Source organism: Eleutherodactylus coqui, chromosome 11 (assembly GCF_035609145.1).
Source record: "Eleutherodactylus coqui strain aEleCoq1 chromosome 11, aEleCoq1.hap1, whole genome shotgun sequence".
NCBI classification, from domain to species: domain Eukaryota; kingdom Metazoa; phylum Chordata; class Amphibia; order Anura; family Eleutherodactylidae; genus Eleutherodactylus; species Eleutherodactylus coqui.
Window position 1 is genome coordinate 2,661,003 of NC_089847.1, and position 24,954 is coordinate 2,685,956.

The 24,954-nt window shown below is 45.9% G+C and overlaps 1 protein-coding gene across 1 annotated transcript in view; it reads right to left on the minus strand.

Annotated features, from left to right (window-relative positions):
* CIBAR2 (CBY1 interacting BAR domain containing 2) overlaps positions 1-21,168 on the minus strand; it is a 28,909-nt gene extending 7,741 nt beyond the window's left edge. The window contains exons 1-5 of the mRNA XM_066582458.1: positions 20,974-21,168; positions 19,879-20,113; positions 17,018-17,086; positions 12,826-12,927; positions 10,797-10,841 (exon numbers count right to left, since the gene is read on the minus strand). Coding sequence (XP_066438555.1) covers positions 10,797-10,841; positions 12,826-12,927; positions 17,018-17,086; positions 19,879-20,113; positions 20,974-20,993 — 471 coding nt within the window. The 5' untranslated portion in view covers positions 20,994-21,168. The remainder of the gene's footprint in view (positions 1-10,796; positions 10,842-12,825; positions 12,928-17,017; positions 17,087-19,878; positions 20,114-20,973) is intronic.
* Between the last annotated feature and the right edge of the window lie 3,786 nt (positions 21,169-24,954).

Here is a 24,954-nt window from a genome sequence, read left to right on the forward strand (position 1 = left end):
ACCCAGGTTATACCAGCATGCTCCATATGACTATATACAGGAGATGTATAACTTATACCAGCCGTACATATATAATTATATAGAGGTGATACCCAGATTATCCCAGCATGCTCCATATCACTATATACAAGAGATGTATAACTTATACCAGCTGTACATATATAATTATATACAGGAGATACCCAGGTTATACCAGCATGCTCCATATGACTATATACAGGAGATGTATAACTTATACCAGCTGTACATATATAATTATATACAGGAGATACCCAGGTTATACCAGCATGCTCCATATCACTATATACAGGATGTATAACTTATACCAGCTGTACATATATAATTATATACAGGAGATACCCAGGTTACACCAGGATGCTCTATATCACTATATACAGGAGATGAATAACTTATACCAGCTGCACATATATAATTATATACAGGAGATCCCCAGGTTATACCAGCATGCTCCATATCACTATAGACAGGATGTATAACTTATACCAGCTGTACATATATAATTATATACAGGAGATACCCAGGTTATACCAGCATGCTCCATATCACTATATACAGGAGATGTATAACTTATACCAGCTGTACATATATAATTATATACAGGAGATACCCAGGTTATACCAGCATGCCCCATATCACTGTATAGAGCTAAGCCCAGGTTATACCAGCATGCTCCATATCACTATATACAGGACGTATAACATACCAGCTTTACATATATAATTATATACAGGAGATACCTAGGTTATACCAGCATGATCCATATCACTATATACAGGAGATGTGTAACTTATACAAGCTGTACATATATAATCATATATAAGAGATCCCCAGGTTATACCAGCATGCTCCATATCACTATATACAGGAGATGTGTAACTTATACCAGCTGTACATATATAATAATACACAGGAGTTACCCAGGTTATACCAGCATGCTCCGTATCACTATATACAGGAGATATATAACTTATACCAGCTGAACATATATAATTATATACAGGAGATACCCAGGTTATACCAGCATGCTCCATATCACTATATACAGGAGATGTATAACTTATACCAGCTGTACATATATAATTATATACAGGAGATCCCTAGGTTATACCAGCATGCTCCATATCACTATATACAGTATGTATAACTCATACCAGCTGTACATATATAATTATATACTAGAGATACCCAGGTTATACCAGCAGGCTGCATATCACTATATACAGGATGTATAACTTATACCAGCTGTACATATATAATTATATACAGGAGATCACCAGGTTATACCAGCATGCTCCATATCACTATATACAGGGAGATGTATAACTTATACCAGCTGTACATATATAATTATATACAGGGGATACCCAGGTTATACCAGCATGCTCCATATCACTATATACAGGAGATTTATAACTTATACCAGCTGTACATATATAATTATATACCGGAGATGCCCAGGTTATACCAGCATGCTCCATATCACTATATACAGGGGATATATAACTTATACCAGCTGTATATATATAATTATATACAGGAGATCCCCAGGTTATACCAGCATGCTCCATATCACTATATACAGGAGATGTATAACTTATACCAGCTGTACATATATAATTATATACAGGAGATACCCAGGTTATACCAGCATGCTCCATATCACTATATACAGGATGTATAACATATACCAGCTGCACATATATAATTATATACAGGAGATCCCCAGGTTATACCAGCATGCTCCATATCACTATATACAGGATGTATAACTTATACCAGCTGCACATATATAATTATATACAGGAGATCCCCAGGTTATACCAGCATGCTCCATATCACTATATACAGGATGTATAACTTATACCAGCTGTACATATATAATTATATACAGGAGATACCCAGGTTACACCAGGATGCTCTATATCACTATATACAGGAGATGAATAACTTATACCAGCTGCACATATATAATTATATACAGGAGATCCCCAGGTTATACCAGCATGCTCCATATCACTATATACAGGACATGTATAACTTATACCAGCTGTACATATATAATTATATACAGGAGATACCCAGGTTATACCAGCATGCCCCATATCACTGTATAGAGCTAAGCCCAGGTTATACCAGCATGCTCCATATCACTATATACAGGACGTATAACATACCAGCTTTACATATATAATTATATACAGGAGATACCTAGGTTATACCAGCATGATCCATATCACTATATACAGGAGATGTGTAACTTATACAAGCTGTACATATATAATCATATATAAGAGATCCCCAGGTTATACCAGCATGCTCCATATCACTATATACAGGAGATGTGTAACTTATACCAGCTGTACATATATAATAATACACAGGAGTTACCCAGGTTATACCAGCATGCTCCGTATCACTATATACAGGAGATATATAACTTATACCAGCTGAACATATATAATTATATACAGGAGATACCCAGGTTATACCAGCATGCTCCATATCACTATATACAGGAGATGTATAACTTATACCAGCTGTACATATATAATTATATACAGGAGATCCCTAGGTTATACCAGCATGCTCCATATCACTATATACAGTATGTATAACTCATACCAGCTGTACATATATAATTATATACTAGAGATACCCAGGTTATACCAGCAGGCTGCATATCACTATATACAGGATGTATAACTTATACCAGCTGTACATATATAATTATATACAGGAGATCACCAGGTTATACCAGCATGCTCCATATCACTATATACAGGGAGATGTATAACTTATACCAGCTGTACATATATAATTATATACAGGGGATACCCAGGTTATACCAGCATGCTCCATATTACTATATACAGGATGTATAACATATACCAGCTGTACATATATAATTATATACAGGAGATACCCAGGTTATACCAGCATGCTCCATATCACTATATACAGGAGATTTATAACTTATACCAGCTGTACATATATAATTATATACCGGAGATGCCCAGGTTATACCAGCATGCTCCATATCACTATATACAGGGGATATATAACTTATACCAGCTGTATATATATAATTATATACAGGAGATCCCCAGGTTATACCAGCATGCTCCATATCACTATATACAGGAGATGTATAACTTATACCAGCTGTACATATATAATTATATACAGGAGATACCCAGGTTATACCAGCATGCTCCATATCACTATATACAGGATGTATAACATATACCAGCTGCACATATATAATTATATACAGGAGATCCCCAGGTTATACCAGCATGCTCCATATCACTATATACAGGATGTATAACTTATACCAGCTGCACATATATAATTATATACAGGAGATCCCCAGGTTATACCAGCATGCTCCATATCACTATATACAGGATGTATAACTTATACCAGCTGCACATATATAATTATATACAGGAGATCCCCAGGTTATACCAGCATGCTCCATATCACTATATACAGGATGTATAACTTATACCAGCTGTACATATATAAATATATACAGTATATACCCAGGTTATACCAGCATGCTCCATATCACTATATACAGGATGTATAACTTATACCAGCTGTACATATATAATTATATACAGGAGATCCCCAGGTTATACCAGCTGTATATAATTATTTAGCTGTATATGTATAATTAGTGTTATATAAGGGTTAATCATGTGACCATAATGTATTTGGACATAAGTATCGGTGATGACGGTCATGGTATAGGTCTAGGTTAGCCAGCTGGAGTATTACTTGGTATGGGCTGTTGCCGGTCGGCGCCGTACGTGTGAGATGATTACACCGAGAAATAACCTGCAACTTGTCAGAAGTTAATGGCTTGCAGCATTTACAGGAGAGCAGAATCGGTTCTCAATGAGGGGCGACCAGGATCACGATTATCATAGCCTGACCACTAGGGGGCACTGTTCTACTAATGTATATACAGGCTGTGTGCACCTTTGTAGTCTTTCTTCTTTTCTTCGGTGCCTTAAAGGGTTATGTGGAATTCGGCCCCTGAGCTGCCAGCAACATTTTAATGGTGGTTTTTTTATATTCTGGGATTCGGCATAAAGAAGGTAAAGCCCCTTGAACGTGCATTCAGATGATCGGAAGGACTCGCGGGGGGAGGAGCCTCTCCTCCAACACACATGCAGTGATGGGCACAGGCCCTGGCTTCACTGCACATGTGCTGGATGCCACCGGAGTGGGCTTGTTATGTAGCCTGCCTCTGGGGTATCAATGAAGCCAGTAGAGGGATTGGGCAGCATGACCCTTCTGAGGAGCGGCTCCGCCCCCATGACTCCTTACAGCTCATTTGAATGCAGTATTCAAGCTTATTTTCCTGTGTTATGCCGGATCTCCAAGAATGTAGAAGTACATCATTGTGAATCTTCACTGCCCTGGAAAACTGTGTGATGCAAGTCTGGGTGTCCAAGTCCTCAAGAGAGGTTTTCTTAAAAATAAAAAAATTTAAGAAGGAGTTGTCCAGTTCTAAACTATTGATGGCCGATCATCAGGACAAGTCATCGATAGTAGATCAGAAAAGGTCTGCCACCTGTGATTCTCACTGATCAGCTGTTCTCTGGGCTGATGCGCTTGTGCATTGAGCTGATTTCTGCAGGAAGCAGACAGCTCTGTTCCCACTGCAGTGGTCAGACTTGGTATTGCAGGCCAAGTTCCTATTCATTTCAATAACTGCAATATTAAGCCTGGCCACTGCAGTGGGAATGGAGTTGTCTGCTTCCTGCAGAAATCACCTCAGTGGCCAAGTGCACCGGCTCAAAGAGCAGTTGAATGGTTGGTGTCTCTGGGAAAGGACCTTCACAAATTTATTATTGATGACCCATGCTGGAGGACAGATCACCAACAGTTTACCCCTGGACAACCCCTTTAACTGGGGTTCCTAGTATTCTTTATTTAAAAGGATTTTCCGGGACATTAAAAAATGAAGGGTTAAAATGAAAAGAGATTGAATGCTCACCTATCTGGAGGCTCCCTGTCTAGCGCTGCAGCCCAAGTGCCAACCACATGGAACCCAGAAGAAGCAATGGGCAGTCACATGCCATCCATTTTGTACATGACCACTTGGTCACCCACAGGCTTCAGGGGTGATTCTCCAAAGCTGAAGGATGAGCGGTCACGTACACAATGAACAGCATGCAACGGTCTGCTGCTTGTTTCATGGTCCATGCAGTGGTCACCAGGGCTGCAGCACAGGATGGGGAGCCACCAGGATAGGGAAGTATTCAATTTCTCTTCATTTTAACGCATTATATATGTTTTTAAAGTCTAGGAAAACCCCTTTAACAAATCTCCACCCATTCTTTGTACAAAGCACCTATGCAGACCTATGTGCACCAGAAGGACTTATGGTTACAAACTATCACAGAAAACAAAGATCTGGTACCGTGTTAGCCAGTAGAGCAAAATACTGAGAACAATCTGAGAACAATCACATTAAACTATCACAGGGAACACCCACTGAGCTCTGAACTTGCAGCTCTACAAGCTACAAGTCTAGAGCATTAAGAGAAGGAATCGCTTCACAAGGAACAATGATTGAGCCCCGAATCTGCAACTGAATAAGCTGCATATCAGAGGAAGCAGGTCATGAGACTAAAAGTAATATTACTGATAGTCCAGCCATGTTGATTCACAGAAGAACTGGAAGGGAAAAGTTGGGATTCAGACATTAAAGAATCAAGATAAAAGAAGGAGCAGCTTCACGGGAAACATCCACTAAGCGCTAAACCTGCAGCTCACCAGGCTGCATGTCAGAGGCAACAGTTCATAAAATAAAAGTTGTATTACTGATAATTCAACCATGTGTGACAAAAGAAGGGGGATGAGGGGGAGACACAGGTTAGAGCCTCAAGATAAGAGAAGGGGCAGCTTCACAGGGAACACTCACTGAGCTCTGAACCTGCAGCTCCACAAGTGTCACGTTAGAGGAAGTAGGTCATGAACATAAAAGTGGTATTGTAGATAATCCAGCCGTGTGTGACAGAAGAAAGGGAGGAAGACCCAGGCACACAGACTAGAGCTCTACGAGAAGAGAAGAAACTGCTTCACAGGGAACACCCACCGAGCTCTGAACCTGCCGCTCAGCAGGCTACATGTCAGAGGAAGCAGGTCATGAAAATAAAGTTGTATTACTGATATTCTAGCCATGTCTGTGTGACAGAAGGAGAGGAGGAGATACAAGTTAAAACCTGAAGATAAGAGAAGGAACAGTTTCCCAACCAACATCCTCTGAGCCTGTAGCTATACAAACTGCATGTCAGAGGAAGCAGGTCATGAAAATAAAAGCTGTATTACTGATTATCCAGGCAAGTGTGTGACAGAAGGGAAGAAGAGGGAGACACAGATTGGAGCATCAAGATAGCAGAAGGGACAGCTTCACAGGGAACGCCCTCTGAGCTCTGAACCTGCAGCTCCATAAGCATCATGGCAAAGGGAAAAAAGTAGCAAAAGCAATAATCTAGAAAGCAGCCAAACTATCATCATCCGACAGCCGCAGGAGGAATAGTCCTGCACATCATTTTCACAGCTGCCTTTGTCCAGGTTTCTGGACGGTCTAAATCAATTGCAGCCATATTATGTTTCTCTATTTCATTTACAATAATGGAATGCTGTGAAAATGACAACTAAGGGGTGAAGCACCGACCTCCGTGACCTCCAGAGGTTAGTAGACTATTACTTAGTTGTAGTCCTGGAACAGCTGGAGAGTCACCGGATGGAGACCCCATATCTACAGAGCAGACAGAATCTAATATCTGTAATAAGTCACCCATTACAGGTGCAACAACCATCCTGGTGTAACTGGACATTGGCAGCGCCCCTTGGGGGTGCCTAATACTGAATAGTAGGTCAACAGTGAGAAGGACTATTCACTGCCGCCCTATGAGGGGGCTAGTCTCTGGACACTTGGCATGGACTCCTGAGCTGGTAATGTAGGTGACTTATACCAGACGCTACATTAGTGGTTTACCTTACTCTGGATGTCTTGGGAAAACTGAAAAATCAACCAAAAAAGGATAGAGAAGGTGAGAGCGCGAAAACTACAAACCAGTTACATTATAACCCCCCGAACATCATGGGCTGCAGCGGTAATGAACTCCTGCAGCCTGTGGGCGGCGCTGTCGTCTTGTGTAGTTGTTGCTCAGAGGCACCAATCAGGAACTAGAACATTAAAAGTTGGGATTTCATTGGCTGTGGGGGGCAACACCCACATATTTCTTGTCAGCACAAGATTGCATAATTGAGGTCCCTGGTACCTCGCGCCTCCCTGGTGCCCCCAGTACGAGGCCGACGCCATCATGTGGCTGCTCTGCATTCTATAGGGAGATAAGGCTGATACCAATGACATGTTAATCCTGACAATGAAGACTTTGTGGTTCTCCTGATCATTATATACGCCGCTGTAATATTTATGTTCTGTCCCTTTAAATGCCGTTTATATTGTACTCCGAATAGTAGCGTGGCCGATAATAGCTGGGAAATTAAATCTGACTCATCAGAGCGAGCGTCCCCATACTGCGGGTGAAGTATCGTCATACTGGGTGATAATGGAAATGTAACAAGTTGGAGATTAGGAGCGTGCGATAATTTACTATTATTATCGGGTAATTCTCACTCGTTTGGTTTTATGTTCCAGCTACAGCGAGGTCAGCCGCACACGAGAAATGTTATTAAAGACCAAGATTCACCCGAAATAAACTGTATTTTCTGCATGTGCACTGAAAGTAATGAAAAGGGTCTAAGCTCATGTTATACCAGCACAATATATATATAATTATATACCCACGTTATACCAGCTGTACATATAACCTGCATGTCTCCGGTATATAATTGTACATCAGCATGGTCCATATCACTATATACAGGGAGAAGTATAATGTCTACCAGATGTAAATGTATTATTATATACAGGAGATACCCAGGTTATACCAGCATGCTCCATATCACTATATACAGGGGATGTATAACTTATACCAGCTGTACATATATAATTATATACAGGAGATACCCAGGTTACACCAGCATGCTCCATATCACTATATACAGGGGATGTATAACTTATACCAGCTGTACATATATAATTATATACAGGAGATACCCAGGTTATATCAGCATGCTCCATATCACTATATACAGGAGATGTATAACTTATACCAGCTGTACATATATAATTATATACAGGAGATACCCAAGTTATACCAGCATGCTCCATATCACTATATACAGGAGATGTATAAGTTATACCAGCTGTACATATATAATTATATACAGGAGATCCCCAGGTTACACCAGCATGCTCCATATCACTATATACAGCAGATGTATAACTTATACCAGCTGTACATATATAATTATATACAGGAGATCCCCAGGTTATACCAGCTGTACATATATAATTATATACAGGAGATACCCAGGTTATACCAGCATGCTCCATATCACTATACACAGGAGATGTATAACTTATACCAGCTGTACATATATAATTATATACAGGAGATCCCCAGGTTACACCAGCATGCTCCATATCACTATATACAGGATGTATAACTTATACCAGCTGTACATATATAATTATATACAGGAGATACCCAGGTTATATCAGCATGCTCCATATCACTATATACAGGGTGTATAACTTATACCAACTGTACATATATAATTATATACAGGAGATCCCCAGGTTATACCAGCTGTACATATATAATTATATACAGGAGATCCCCAGGTTACACCAGCATGCTCCATATCACTATATACAGGATGTATAACTTATACCAGCTGTACATATATAATTATATACAGGAGATACCCAGGTTATATCAGCATGCTCCATATCACTATATACAGGGTGTATAACTTATACCAGCTGTACATATATAATTATATACAGGAGATACACAGGTTATATCAGCATGCTCCATATCACTATATACAGGGGATGTATAACTTATACCAGCTGTACATATATAATTATATACAGGAGATACCCAGGTTATACCAGCATGCTCCATATCACTATATACAGGAGATGTATAACTTATACCAGATGTACATATATAATTATATACAGGAGATACCCAGGTTATACCAGCATGCTCCATATCACTATATACAGGAGATGTATAACTTATACCAGATGTACATATATAATTATATACAGGAGATACCCAGGTTATACCAGCATGCTCCATATCACTATATACAGGATGTATAACTTATACCAGCTGTACATATATAATTATATACAGGAGATACCCAGGTTATACCAGCATACTCCATATTACTATATACAGGAGATGTATAACTTATACCAGCTGTACATATATAATTATATACAGGAGATACCCAGGTTATACCAGCATGGTCCATATCACTATATACTGGAGATGTATAACTTATACCAGCTGTACATATATAATTATATACAGGAGATACCCAGGTTATACCAGCATGGTCCATATTACTATATACAGGATGTATAACTTATACCAGCTGTACATATATAATTATATACAGGAGATACCCAGGTTATATCAGCATGCTCCATATCACTATATACAAGGAGATCTATAACTTATACCAGCTGTACATATACAATTATATACAGAAGATACCCAGGTTATACCAGCATGCTCCATATCACTATATACAGGGTGTATAACTTATACCAGCTGTACATATATAATTATATACAGGAGATACACAGGTTATATCAGCATGCTCCATATCACTATATACAGGGGATGTATAACTTATACCAGCTGTACATATATAATTATATACAGGAGATACCCAGGTTATACCAGCATGCTCCATATCACTATATACAGGAGATGTATAACTTATACCAGATGTACATATATAATTATATACAGGAGATACCCAGGTTATACCAGCATGCTCCATATCACTATATACAGGAGATGTATAACTTATACCAGATGTACATATATAATTATATACAGGAGATACCCAGGTTATACCAGCATGCTCCATATCACTATATACAGGATGTATAACTTATACCAGCTGTACATATATAATTATATACAGGAGATACCCAGGTTATACCAGCATACTCCATATTACTATATACAGGAGATGTATAACTTATACCAGCTGTACATATATAATTATATACAGGAGATACCCAGGTTATACCAGCATGGTCCATATCACTATATACTGGAGATGTATAACTTATACCAGCTGTACATATATAATTATATACATGAGATCCCCAGGTTATACCAGCTGTACATATATAATTATATACAGGAGATACCCAGATTATACCAGCATGCTCCATATCACTATATACAGGAGATGTATAACCTATACCAGCTGTACATATATAATTATATACATGAGATCCCCAGGTTATACCAGCATGCTCCATATCACTATATACAGGAAATGTATAACTTATACCAGCTGTACATATATAATTATATACAGGAGATACCCAGGTTATACCAGCATGCTCCATATCACTATATACAGGAGATGTATAACTTATACCAGATGTACATATATAATTATATACAGGAGATACCCAGGTTATACCAGCATGCTCCATATCTCTATATACAGGAGATGTATAACCTATACCAGCTATATATATATAACTATATGCAGGAGGTCCCCAGGTTATACCAATAGCATCTGGGATTTTTAGGGTGGCTGTGAACACAAGAGCTGACCATTTTCGGGTCACTTACCTGCTCCTCTGTGGTTAATGAATGATGGGGGACACTCACCTGGGACTGGGATGAGGAGTTAAGGAGCGCATCACAATATTACCCCTGAGGTATAACAACCCCTTGGGCAGAAAAGACGTTTGTTTCCCTATAATAATATAGGATTCTCTTTCCATCTGATCGCTCACATAAGACACCCTGCGCTGGGCCCTAACTCTCCAGGGGCCACACAAAAGCTGCTACAATATGACATCTGTTGTAATGATTGGGTTCGCTCTAGAATACAGATGCCATTCCTGGTGGTCTAAAGCAGGGGTCCCCAACCACTGGTCCGCGGACCGCGGCCGGGCCGTTAGGAGTTTAGCGCCGGTCCGCGGCACCGCCGGGAACTTTTGTTCCAAATCCGGCCCGCTGCCTTGTGTTATGTGGCCCGCGGCGTGCTGACGCCGCTCACCACTGAAGCGATTACCAGCTGGGGTGCCGCAGCTCCCCGCTGGTAATCGCACTGATCCTGGCGCACACTGACGTCAGTGTGCAGCCAGGATCCTCCTCCCCGAGTCCCCTGCTCACTAGTTCCGCAGGAGAGGACTCGGGGAGGAAACGTGCCGGGCTACACACTGGCGTCAGGGCAAGCACAGAGAGAGAGCGACGCTGACAGCAACGAGGAGGTAAGTATGTGGGTTGGGGGGGGGGTGCTTATTACTAGGGGGGGCTGTTTATTTCTGAGGGGTGGTGGCTGATTACTGGGGGGCTGCCTATTACTGGGGGAGGGCTGCTTATTACTGGGGGTGGACCTGCTTATTACTGGGGGGGGGGCTGCTTATTACTGGGGGGCTGCCTGTTACTGGGGGGGGCTCCCTATTACTGGGGGGGCTGCTTACTACTGGGGGGGCTGCTAATTACTGAGGGGTGGGGGCTGCCTATCACTGAGGGGGGGCTACCTATCACTGGGGGGGGGCTGGGTATTACTGGGGGGGAGGCTGCTTATTTCGGGGGGGGGCTGCTTATTACTGAGGGGTGGGGGCTGTCTCTTACTGGGGGGGGAGATAAATTATATGCTGCCCTATGTGTGTGCTGGGGGGGGAAATAAATTATATGCTGCCCGGCGGCGGGGGGGATATATTATGCTGCCCTATGTGTGTACTGCCAGGACATTCTAAATGTCATAATTAAATAAGTATGCACTAAACTCCAACCCCCTTCATAACCCCGCCCCATATAACCAAAGCCCCACCCATGTCCCGCCCAACCCTGCCGGGCCTTGTAAAAATGGTCTTGCTTGAAGCCGGTCCCTGGTGCTAAAAAGGTTGGGGACCCCTGGTCTAGAACCCCTGGAGATGACAGAAGGACATAATATTGGTGGCTGGATGGGTGCGATAAATACGCCGGCGGGCTATGTGCGTATGAGGGCCGTAAGCGGAAAACACTTGGGGTCACGCAGCGTTTTACAGCTCTGGAGTCGTCGGGGCCCCGGCGTACTGCCATGTATGGTGGCGACATTGTACTGCGCATGACAGAGTATCTCACGCAGGCCGCCTGCTTCATGTATGTGACTCCATGCAAAAGAATGGTGTTTATATTCGTCTCGCAATGCACAAATCTCGTGCGTCGTGTGAAGTTGGCTTAAGATGCAGCCTGGATGCCTCCGGATGTTCACATGCAGCTGCGGAGTACGGGGCCCGCACATTGTAACACGGTCGCGCACCTCCAATATTCTGCATAATGTCCCTTTTACACGGCCGACAGTCGGCTGAACGACTGCAGAGTGCTGAAGTCACCGCTGGGGTCGTCGGCGCCCGGGCAGAGTGTTTACACTGACAGACTTCACTGCTGGATCGCTGAGTGGGGAGCGTTTACACGGAACGACAAGCCCGCGGTCCAGCAATAGTTCGCATGATAACTATAAACAGGCGATAACGACCACCGAACCAACAGCGAAGAACTGTCTGTATTCACACGGAACAATTACCGCTCAGGGTTATTTGTATCGCCGTGTGTAAATGGCGCAGAAGGCTGATTAATGATACATTGTAGCAAATGAAGAGGATACAATCATGTGACGGTCGGACGGCGCCCTGTGCCTCAACTTCTCCAACTTCTGCAGCTCTTTGATCTCCTTGTTCCTCACTGTGTTGAATTTCTTTATTTCCGCCTGAAAGAGAAAAAGGAAGAAAAAGAATATCAGAAATATCTGACAAAAAACGGAAACTTGTTTAAAAAAAGCAAAAGGAAGCAGCGGGTGTGATATAACGCGGCTCCGGGCGCGCCGGGCAGGTGGGACAAGCCCAAGCTCCAAAAACTGGTGGAAAATGAAATGATTGGAAATCTCATCTAACTACAGTATATATCATTCCCAGTGGAACACAGAAGACATCGGGGGAGGTGGGGGAAGGTGGGGGGGTGCCAAAAAAAAATGGCGGCATCCACTATCTTGCTGCGTAGTACGTATGCTCATTTGCTGAAGCCTGCCCGAAGAATTAAGAGTAAGGTGTCCACCACTACTGAAGATGACGAAAGAAACGTGTAAAAGGGTCAAACAATCATGTTGTCCCTTGTGACCTGCGGCCCCGAATCCAGTAACTCCTCATCCTCATACCACAATGCAGGCACTATGTGTGATGCCAGAGGTATTCTGTGCGAGGAGCCCATGAAGGAAATGTAGACGTCGCAGTAACTTATCTATAAGGATGGAAGATTAATGGCATCAAGAACGTCCTTTAGAGAAGCTGCATCCGAGCATTTCCACTTTTTGACATTTGCCAGGTGAGATAAAAGGAAAATGTGGGAGATAAAAGGGAATATAAAGCTGGGAGTGAATCTGTCGACAAGAAGCAGAGAGCCGCTGGGGGCCCGGGGCCACAGAATGACAAGAGGCAGCAGAAACAAAACCAAACATTATGGGAGCCCCGTGTACGGAAGATAAGTGCCCCTCAGACGTGTTTTGGGATTCCCAATGCCATCCGCCATTCTGACTGATATCCTTGATCCAATCCTGCCATAGCTGCCTGTGTGGGGATCCTCATAAAAGATAGAAATGCCCTGAGATGCCCGCGGAGACGTGAAGAAGAGTTACCAGCAGAGCCGGGAACAACGGGTTTATGAAGACCCAAGGAGCGAAGAGCATATTGAGGTCATAAAAAGGCAAGAAGAAGAGCCCTGCGTTGGTTCGGGAGCTCGCTGTAACATCATGGATTTCTGTTGGCCATTAGAAGGTCTCCTATCTACAGGATTACGTCGTTTCTCTTGCTGAGAACAATCACAAGGCAAGACCACCGGCGGCCGGGCGCTGAGCATCTAATACAGGGGGTTCTCATATAAATCGCCCTTTAAATGCCCAACGATTGTGTGAAGGTGCGAAAGTCAAAATCTGTGAGGATGAAGGACAAAAAAACGTAAAGGAAGGACCGAGATCAGAACCAGAGAAAGTAAGGAGGAAACAGAAAGCTGCCGGACAAGGGCCAAAATGTGTAGCCAGAAGGGTGTGAGGCGGCAGGGAGGAGGCTTTATCCCCAGGAGGGAAATCAGAGGAGCTCTTAGGGCGGACGACTCAAAGACCAAAAAGTCCATCAGTGTTTCATTTGATCCAGAATCGCTGCGAAAGATAAGACTTAGGGGGGGCTTATTCACATGTCCGTATATCGGCCGGCTGATATACGCTGTCCCTCTCTGCAGGGGTGGAGGCAGGCCGGGAGCAGTGCACTCAGCTCCGCCCCCCTCTCCACCCCCTCTCCGCGCCTCCGCACTATTTTCAATAGGAGGGGGCGGGACTTAGCTCCGTCCTCTTCCCGCCCATCCCATTGCAAAGAGTGGAGAGGGGGAGGGGCTCAGCGCACTGCTCCCGCCTCTTCCAGCCTCCTCCTCCTGCAGAAAGGGATGCCGTATATCGGCCGGGCGTGAAAACCCAGCCGATATACGGATGTGTGAATAAGCCCTTAGCATCGGGGGCCGTCAGACCTCCTAATTCATAGAGTTAGCGCGAGTAGAGAATTAATTCCATATGAAATGATCGAGAATAGTCTGATCTTTGGAACAGAGAGCATTTGGGGTAGGGATCACTAAGAGAGAATGTGTGGTACAACCATCATTTGGTCCGCTGCCGTCCCTCCCGCCAGGAAGTTAAGGCTTTACGGAAGTTATTTAATAGTCGTAGGGTGCGATGAAGCACCGGAGGGTAATTAGTAAATGTATAGGAGCTCGTTAGATGAAGGCCTAAATAAGGTCTGGGATGGTCATTCCGTGCAAATGGGAACTAATGAATGAGCCGCTGCTCAGTTCATCATTCATCCCAGCAATCGAGATTCTGTGTTCTTCACTTTATGGAATTACATTGTCCCCAAATCCTGAAGCCCAGATTGGAGTCTGCAGAGCAGACAGGGGCGGCTGCTGCCAACATGGCGGCACCGAGCCTACTTTGTTCTCATTTATTCCCTTTGAGGCCTTTATTAGTTTTAATCTGTTCAGCCAGAGGTTCCATAAGGAGAGCAAAACTGAGAGGCGAGAGGGCAGCCCTGCGAGCGCCACTGGGGACTGCCAACCAAGGGGAACCCAGATGAAAGACCCGCGCAGATGGTGCCCGATACAAAGTCAGAGTCACAGATCTGATGGGGCCCGAGAACCCAAAGTGTCTAAAGTAGCTTCTAAATAACCCAAGTGAATCCGTTCAAATGTCTTTCCTGCATCTACAGCTAATAATGAGGAGGTCATGTGACCAAGCCCGGTAATGGTAACGACATTCAGGAACCCACAGGTTTTATGGGGGGCCTGGCTTTGGGGAACAGATCTCACTTGTGCAGCAACCAATGTTGGGAGGAAAGAGAAAACTTGGTCAGTAAGACAATGATGGGACACATACTGCTCGGCTATGTCAGGACTACTTAAGAAGACAAGAAGCTGGTCGGCGGCAAAAAATGGAATGGCCGCGGCAAACACCAAGCTACCCAGCCATTACCGGGACCGAGGGCCTCCATCCACACATGCAGACAGTAGGAGGACAGGAGCAGCTATGACCCATGGGCGGAGAAGGCACACCGCGGGTGGTGAGTGGCAGGATCCAAGAGCCCGACAATGGGACTGAGGCCTGAGCAGAGAAGGGAGACCAGGAGTGGTGAGGGGCAGCACCTGATAGGCCTAGGACAGAGAGCGAGCCATGCAGCCAATCAGAAACGGGGGGCCTCGCCTGGCTGTCAAACAGCCTTACCCTTGTCGACACCCACCACTTCCGGTGTCCACAAGATACACCAGTACCAAACAAAGTTACTCCATTATTTGTATTCATCTTAACTTCTTTATTTGTTCTCTGCTTTCATTTTAAAGAACATTTGAGACATTAAACTGTGGAAATATCGATAAAACTAGTGTATACTGTGATGTGATATGGATATAGGTGTACAGGGCAAGAGTATACTGTACAGATGTAACACAGTGACACATCTCACGTTAGCGGCCTACTGAGACAATGGCGTGTGGCTTCGTTACTTGTACAGTATGGCTGCCATTCAAACTGAACCATGCTACACAATAGCGACGCCGGGCAATGTATGTCAGAAATATAGCATGCCGGCCTCCAAAGCTGCTGCTGCTACATCTGTGTGTACACTAGTGTTATATAATATGTAATAAGGATATGCGATTCATGTAATAAGGATAAGATGATCGCCCAAACGGCAGTGAGGGACAGTTTTGAGCGTTCACTTTGCATAAGCTGTTAATTAGCTAGTTAGTTACTTCAAGCTTATTAGTGTGTAACTGAAGGCTCACACTGTATACAGAAGACAAGCGGGACCACAGTCTTCAGTATACAGCTGTTCTCTTCTCGGAGCGCTCAGCTGTTATATAGCTGAGCGCTCCGAGCGGGGAAGGGGGGGGGGTGCTTGTCTTCTGCATACCTGTGACTTGTTGTCTGAGTGGGATACAAGCTGCATCAATAGTATCAGCGGTATCCTGCTGAGTACTTAGCGCGCGGCACTGATAAGGCTGATCGCTGAGTGTTAGCAAGCTAAAAATCATCGATCAGCGCAAAGAGCGCGAAATGCGCACAACGGCCGCGCGTTTACACGCAACGATTATTGCTCAAAAAAATGGCTTTTGAGTGAGAATTGTTGTGTCTGAATGGCCTTATGTCCTCGGGGGATCTGAGTGCTGGGAGACGACTATAGGTGAGATCTCCTGTCCCGCTGGCGTCACCACATATAGGGGTACAGATAGTGATACAATAAGGACACACGTAATATCACTCTTCTTACCCGCCGTTCCTTTATTAAGGGTCCGTACATTTTCAGTGGGTTCACAACTTTGGTTTCCAGTCTCTCCACCTACAGACACAACAGAGAACACTCAGAAGACACAAATGGTAGGACAACCTGGACACAAGTGCGGCTGAGACCCCCAAGTCATGAGCTATGAATGGCCTGGAAAGGGGCCCAACGCAGGACCTCAGGAGCCCGCTGCAGCCGTGCGCCCCAAAGCCGTATATATGATGAGAGGCAACCATGAGCCATGATTAATGACTGCAGTCTGTGGGAAGTTTCCACAAGAAACGCGTTTCGCAGTCTTCAGCCGATCCCCATCAGAGATTGGCCCATCGCCCCATCAGCAGCGCCCCCCTGGTCAATCTCTATGGGGTACATAGTTATAGCACTGTGCTGGCACCAACGCGTTTCACTCCGTCCGTCAGGCTGCAGAATAAGGGCTTTGTGGATGTGTTTGTACAGGATGTGAACATGACCGGGCCGGAGGAGCCTCCCCAGCCATCCGCAGCCAGCAATTAATGAGTAAATAATTAGCTTGCCAGCAGTCTTGTTTCCAGGAAAAGTGGCTAATTAAGAAGGTTGCGCGGCGGCCCTCACCTCCACTCTCATCCCTCCTTCCTGTAGAGAGATCATTTAGCTGCCAGCGTGCGCCATTCATTAACGCGCTTCTGTGTTTCAAATTAGCCGGCAAAGGTCAGCTTTCCACGGGCAGAAGATGAAAATCATTACATGCAGATTACGGCTTTGAGGATTACGGCGCTATGAATATGGAGATGAGAGGCGCCGGTGCCGGGAGACGATCGCAGCGCCGCGCTCTGATAATTGACTCGCACAGACATAACCGCTGCAGCGAGCGCTCTCTGATACCGGATTTAGCTTTGAGCTTCACCACTAATTTCAGCAATGGCGCGGCCTGCGACACTTTATAACAACCGCCGTATAACGATACTCGGAAATGCAAATCAGCAACCAACATGTAGGCCCACGGACATGGCCAACCAAAGGAGAAACCGCGCCAATTATCAGGTCCACAATTGGTTCCATCACCTTTCCGTTGCCCCTAGGGCCTCGCTCACGCGTGTTTATGTCGCCGTGTCATATGTGCAGATATTTCATGTGTGTAATATGCGGCGCTAGAAGCCCATTGATTTCTATTGGGCCCCTCGCACCCGCGTTTTGTATCACGCATGGGGAAAAAAGAAACAGCATTTCCCTTAGTGGAGTGTAATAGGCAGCAATAAAGGCTACGGAGACTTGGAGTACGCAGCACACACGCATGTTCATGGACTGCGTATTGTACACGCATGGAAAATATGTGTAAGGGCTTAAAACAGACAAACGTGTTTGCGCAAATGTTTGCGTGCGTCAATCTCATGCCTGTAAAACATGATGAAGCTAAGCCATTGGTTTCAATGGGTTTGTTCTCACGAGCGTGTTTCCGGCGTGCGATAAAGGATTGGCTGGCCCTATCTTTCGGTGTGTTATACAGAACGCTGCCATAGAAGTCTATGGCAGGGTAAAAAAGCAAGAGGAGGGAGACGCTGCGGAGAACGCTGGGAAAGAATACAACTGGCCCGAGTTTGGCTTTAACTAGCCATTGTATTCCACGGGAAGGGAGGATCACGCGCGTGCGAACTGGCCTTAGAGCGCAAAAGTTACATTGCTACGGGCTGGCAGCACACATCAGTCCGAGTATTGCCATCTCTAAACCTTGGTCATGTGCAGATATGTGCAGACACTCGTCTGTAGAAGCCCTAATATGTGGGACACGTATGCCCATGTGAATGAGCCCTAATTGTGCCAGCTACCGTCAGTCTCAGGGCCTAAACAGTTGGGCGTGCTCCTCCCACTATGTGGCTGTGAAAATCACGGAACGCAACGATTTCAATGGTTTTGTTTCCATTATCTTCCCGCCGGCGCGGACCAACGTGGTGGCGAGCGTACTAGCGCATACATCCATGTGTTTTTGCCCCAAGTCCACTTTCACACAGCCATCAAAATCGCGTGAGATTTGCGCGCTGCGAGATGCACAAACAAATACGAATCCCGTTCTTTTGAATGCAATCATTTACATCAGAGATTGTTTTCCTGCATCGCAGTCGCGGCAGGTCTTACCTTGGGGCGTTCCCTCGGAACCCTCGCCCGTTGTCTTCAATGGAACAGCAAATTACATTGCACAGCGAGCGCCGCGCACAGCTGTCGATCCTCCGACACGGTTAATGTGCAAACTCACCGAAGTGTTGGGAGGCGGTTTTTAACGAAAACGCCTTGTATCCACCAGTACATCGCGCACGCACGATATCGGGCAGAGCCTCATGGCCCGGTATTGCGCTCAGCCTTGTGTAGGAAGCCTAAGGGCGCGCAGCCGTGAAAATCGCGTGAGATTTGTGCATTCTGAGCTGCACAAACATTGACCCTATTTTTTGGCATGGAGTCACACACATGAGCGATGCAACGCGGGAAAAAACTGCGGCACGTTCTATGTTTGGGCGTTCCCTGGGAACGCATCGCATATTGTTCTCAAAGGGGCCGGCACGGCATCGGACGACGCTTCCTATTTAAAGTCCGCCGCGACTAAATCACTTCCACCCTGAAGCGTTATTTACACAAAAACGGCTTGCATCCGCAGGGATTTCACGCGGTGGCGGGCGCGGTAGCAGGCTGAGTTTCACGGCCCGATATCACATTCACTCATGTGAAATAAGCCTGAGGCTGAGCGCACACGTGTGCAGAAAAAGGTCCTTATGAGGCCAAAAACACGGCCGTAGGCGCAAGTACGCTCGCCGGCACGGAGAGAAGCTGATCCGATCAGGACCCGCAGTGATAACCCACCTGATACCCGAGGCGATGCCTACCTGTGCGTGTCTGTAGTCCTGAATCTTCGCCAACTCCTCCGCCATGTTTTTCATGGCGCTCCTCAGTTCAGGGTTCTCCGTGTTTCCAAAGTCGATGAGTTGCTTGACCAGCTGGTCCGCCTTGTCCCGCAGTTTGGCCGTTTTGCGAGTATATGACGCCAGTACTGAGCAGAACTGTCCGAAGTAATGCTCTGCGTTGGACACCGTGTTCTCCATGATCTTGACCTGAGCGTCTCTGTGGAGAGGGAAGGAATGGCGGGTGACATGTGATGTCATGATATGGACAGGTCGGCCGTGACTAGGCGACGGGTGAGGGGTCATAGTAAGGCTCTGGGGAGTGCCAAGCTGTAGGGTGAGGCATGAGGCATGCAGCGCCTCAGTGATGGCTCCGGCTCCCGCATGTCATTGCATTTCTGTCTTCATGGCTGGTGACAAGTTAGAATTATTTCATCATCATATTAGTGGCGAACGCGATAAAACACAGATACAAACTATTAGCCATTATCGTAAATTCTAAGCCTCGCTGGCACATGGCGGACGAGGGGTATGGAAGGTCCGGAGAGCGGGATCCAATCATCATCAGCGGAGGACACAGCATGCAGCGCCAGCCCCGGGCCGCCGCAGTCTGGTTATATGATGCATCTTGCAGAATGCAGCAGGGACAAGCGCTGATGCCGCTGAACTCTGGAGGGGCGCATAGCTAATGGGACGGTTAATGGCCGAGCAGCAAGACCCTCGTTAGGAGTGAACTTCATGCTTTAATTCCTCTACATTTTCAAAACGTCTGCTGGCTGTCAGTGAATGGGAACATTCTTCTTTACATCCAAAGACTGAAAGTAAGCACAGACCCAAAACTTCTCACAGCTGGGGGTTTGTTACAACTGCACCCAGTCTAGACAATCCTCTGTGGGCTTTGGCTCTGCACATATCAGTGGAGCGGCCTCCGATCTAACAGAAGCCACAGTGCTGTGTCGCATCCATTGTGTGACGAACCCCATTGACTTGTACTGGGATTTGGTGGGCTCTACAGAGGCGTCATTTAGGGGAAAAAATGTCAAATTGTAGAGCTACCTGGATATTAGCGCATCCACCTACCTGGACAGCACGATGTTCATCCTGGCAGTCTGTGCAGCGGGGGGCTCAGGCTCTGGGGGGCTCTGTGCAGCGGGGGGCTCAGGCTCTGGGGGGCTCTGTGCAGCGGGGGGCTCAGGCTCTGGGGGGCTCTGTGCAGGGGGTTGCAGTCAGTCTGCTTTGTACTCTGCTGCTCCCTCTTCTCTGGCGTCTCTCCTGCTCCATGGAAACACAACAACACAGCAGAGTCCAGGCGGCTCCCGCAGGTCTCCAGGGTGCTGAGTAACATCATCCCAGGGGAGGGCAGCAACCGGAAAAACCTGAGCCCCTACAAAACAGACAACAAGGGGTTAAAATGTCCATACTGAGAATTTATATTAAAATGTAATACATTGTATAAAAAAAAAAACAGAGTACTAGAGTGATACTGTGTATCTAATCCCATCATGTGTGATACTGTCTGCAGAGCCGTGTATCTAATCCCATCATGTGTGATACCGTCTGCTGAGCTGTGTATCTAATCCCATCATGTGTGATACTGCCTGATGAGCTGTGTATCTAATCCCATCATGTGTGATACTGTCTACTGATCCCCTGTATCTAATCCTATTCTGTGTGATACTGTCTGCTGAGCCATGTATCTAATCCCATCATGTGTTATACTGCCTGATGAGCTGTGTATCTAATCCCATCATGTGTGATACTGTCTACTGATCCCCTGTATCTAATCCTATCCTGTGTGATACTATCTGCTGAGCCGTGTATCTAATCCCATTATAAGTGATACTGTCTGCTGAGCCGTGTATCTAATCCCATCATGTGTGATACTATCTGCTGAGCCGTGTATCTAATTCCATCATGTGTGATACTGTCTGCTGAGCTGTGTATCTAATCCCATCATGTGTGATACTATCTGCTGAGCCGTGTATCTAATTCCATCATGTGTTATACTGCCTGCTGAGCTGTGTATCTAATCCCATCATGTGTGATATTGTCTGCTGAGCCGTGTATCTAATCCTATCCTGTGTGATACTATCTGCTGAGCCTGTATCTAATTCCATCATGTGTGATACTGCCTGCTGAGCTGTGTATCTAATCCTATCGTGTGTGATACTGTCTGCTGAGCTGTGTATCTAATCCCATCATGTGTGATACTGCCTGCTGAGCTGTGTATCTAATCCTATCCTGTGTGATACTGTCTGCTGAGCCATGTATCTAATCCTTCCATGTGTGATACTGTCTGCTGAGCTGTGTATCTAATCCTATCCTGTGTGATACTGTCTGCTGAGCCATGTATCTAATCCTTCCATGTGTGATACTGTCTGCTGAGCCTGTATCTAATCCTTCCCTGTGTGATACTGTCTGCTGAGCCGTGTATCTAATCCCATCATGCGTGATACTGCCTGCTGAGCTGTGTATCTAATCCTATCCTGTGTGATACTGTCCGCTGAGCTGTTGTATCTAATCCTTCCATGTGTGATACTGTCTGCTGAGCTGTGTATCTAATCCCATCATGCGTGATACTGCCTGCTGAGCCGTGTATCTGACCCCATCATGCGTGATACTGCCTGCTGAGCTGTGTATCTAATCCTTCCATGTGTGATACTGCCTGCTGAGCAGTGTATCTAATCCTATTTAGTGTGATACTGCCTGCTGAGCTGTGTATCTAATCCTTCCATGTGTGATACTGCCTGCTGAGCCGTGTATCTAATCCTATTTAGTGTGATACTGTCTGCTGAGCCTGTATCTAATCCTTCCATGTGTGATACTGTCTGCTGAGCCTGTATCTAATCCTTCCATGTGTGATACTGTCTGCTGAGCCGTGTATCTAATCCTTCCATGTGTGATACTGCCTGCTGAGCCGTGTATCTAATCCTTCCATGTGTGATACTACCTGCTGAGTGGTGTATCTAATCTCACCAGGTACAGTGGCGGTACGCTCTTCCTGTACGGTTGATTTGAGGGGACGGATTGGTGCTGAGAAAGTAAACGAGCAGAACCATTTTTGCAGCAATTAAACCGCCATAACAGGAAAGTTTGCGCCGCCATCTTGGGGGGAACTTTGCGGTTCGATGCTAATTACAGCCCGTAAGTGGCTAATTACCCCAAACTGCACGCAGCGAACAAAAATACTACTAATAAAAGCGCCGGCGTGAATAATATGTTTATTTATAAAGCGACCGAGAACAATGCAGGAACCTTGGAGCAGATCCCAGAGAACTTCTACCGGATGGAAACGAGCGCCGGCTGTAATTACTCAGGAACACAAGGCTCCTGCTTAGTCTGCTAGGTAATTATAGCGGCTGGATCTGGTGGTCGCCGACTAATTACCCCGTCTGCTGAAAAGGAATTGCAGGCAATCCGGGGACAGGGGTGAGCATCGGGATCCACAGCAACGCATACAATGTGATCTGACACAGTCATAGGATTGCAGTTCTATTCTTGTCCATAGGGGGCAGTATTATTATTATGGCCACCAGCTTAGACCCAGGGTAACCACTGAGTGCCGCAGTCAGGTAAAGGGGTGATGCTACAGCATTCCCCCTTACTAATTAGACCAGCATACAGCCAACGGCAGCAAGTGAAAGTCCTATACCCCCAGTCCGGGATGAGGTGAGAAAGGGATGGGGAAGCAGGCAGCAGATGACACGTGCCAGCGCTGTGTTGTCAGCTCCCCTCCGTCAGCCAGAGGCACGGCCAGACAGGGAAGCAAAGGAGGCGCCATGTTTGGTGGTGCCAAGGATGGGACCTATATTCTTGTAGGGATTCCACCCTACTGTGATGAATCGAGTGGCGATGGGGCAACCGTGCCACCGCCCAGAAGACCTGGACCCTGTAGGAATAGTTAGAGGGCTAGGCATCACCCACCTTCCAGGCATAGGCAATGTTTAGGCGCGATAGGCACCTGATATATGGGGGCTGGAGCTGCGTCCAACCTCCAGACCCCGAGGCAGAGAGGAGCAGGGAGACGCAGCACCCACAAGCAGAGGGCAGTAGTGGTATCGTGGTGGCGGCTATCTCAGAGGGGCCCAGTGCAGGCAAATTCCCCATAGAGAGCTGACCAAAGAGTCAGCAACCCCTAAGGGGCCCGATGTTCCTGGGACCCAAAGATGGAAGCTCATCCAGACTCTTGGGGTAAAGCAACCCGCAGCGTGAAGGAAGAGAATCTCCCTCCCGGCATTACTAAAGACCGTGTGGCAGCGCAGAAGAACAGACGCCACAAACCCTTCAAAAGGTCCATGATCTGGAAACAGCGAGAACAAAGAGCGAAGCGAGAGCGGACCGGCAGAACGTTTCATACAAGCGTGGGGGGACTACAACCCCCAGGATCACACGAGCTAAAATCCCAGACCAGGGAGGAGGAAAGGATTCAAGGGACTGTGCAGCGGTTATTGGGCTTATAGCGCCATAGTTTGAGGTAGAATGCAAGGCCTTGCAGGGGTTAAGCGGGTGCAATATGGTTATGACGTATCGGGATATAAAGTGTACGTGATATAAATGATACAGAGTGTGGAATGGCGCAGTGAGGCGCGTGACAGAGCGCCAGGCATGGATTCACATAATGTATAACACGGGAGTTAAGCCGCCATTATTACTGCGTGACGACCTCTGGAGAAGTCTTACGTTCTGCAAGGATGCCGCTCTTCGGGGCATTCGAAGTCGGAGCTCACAGTAATGAGAAGTGACAAAAGATGCTGAGAGTTACGTGAAGAAGTGATGAAGACGCCGCGCGCCTCGCCGCTGCCAGGAGGAACTAGATGTGGATATTGGTGAAAGATGCCAAGTGATGAGAAAGCCGCTTTAGGAGGGTTTACGCCAAAGTTATGCTACAAAGTAACCCGAGCGTCCTACGGAGGGAGCCGCCTCCGCCGCGACATGCTGAAGACTTACAGCCCACATACAGCTAGACGGCGGAAGGGGCTCAGTAAGGTATTGTGAGGTACTGAGGGGCGTGATAGTGGATGGTCGCTACATCGCCCCTAGGTTCCGCTATTATGCCTAGTG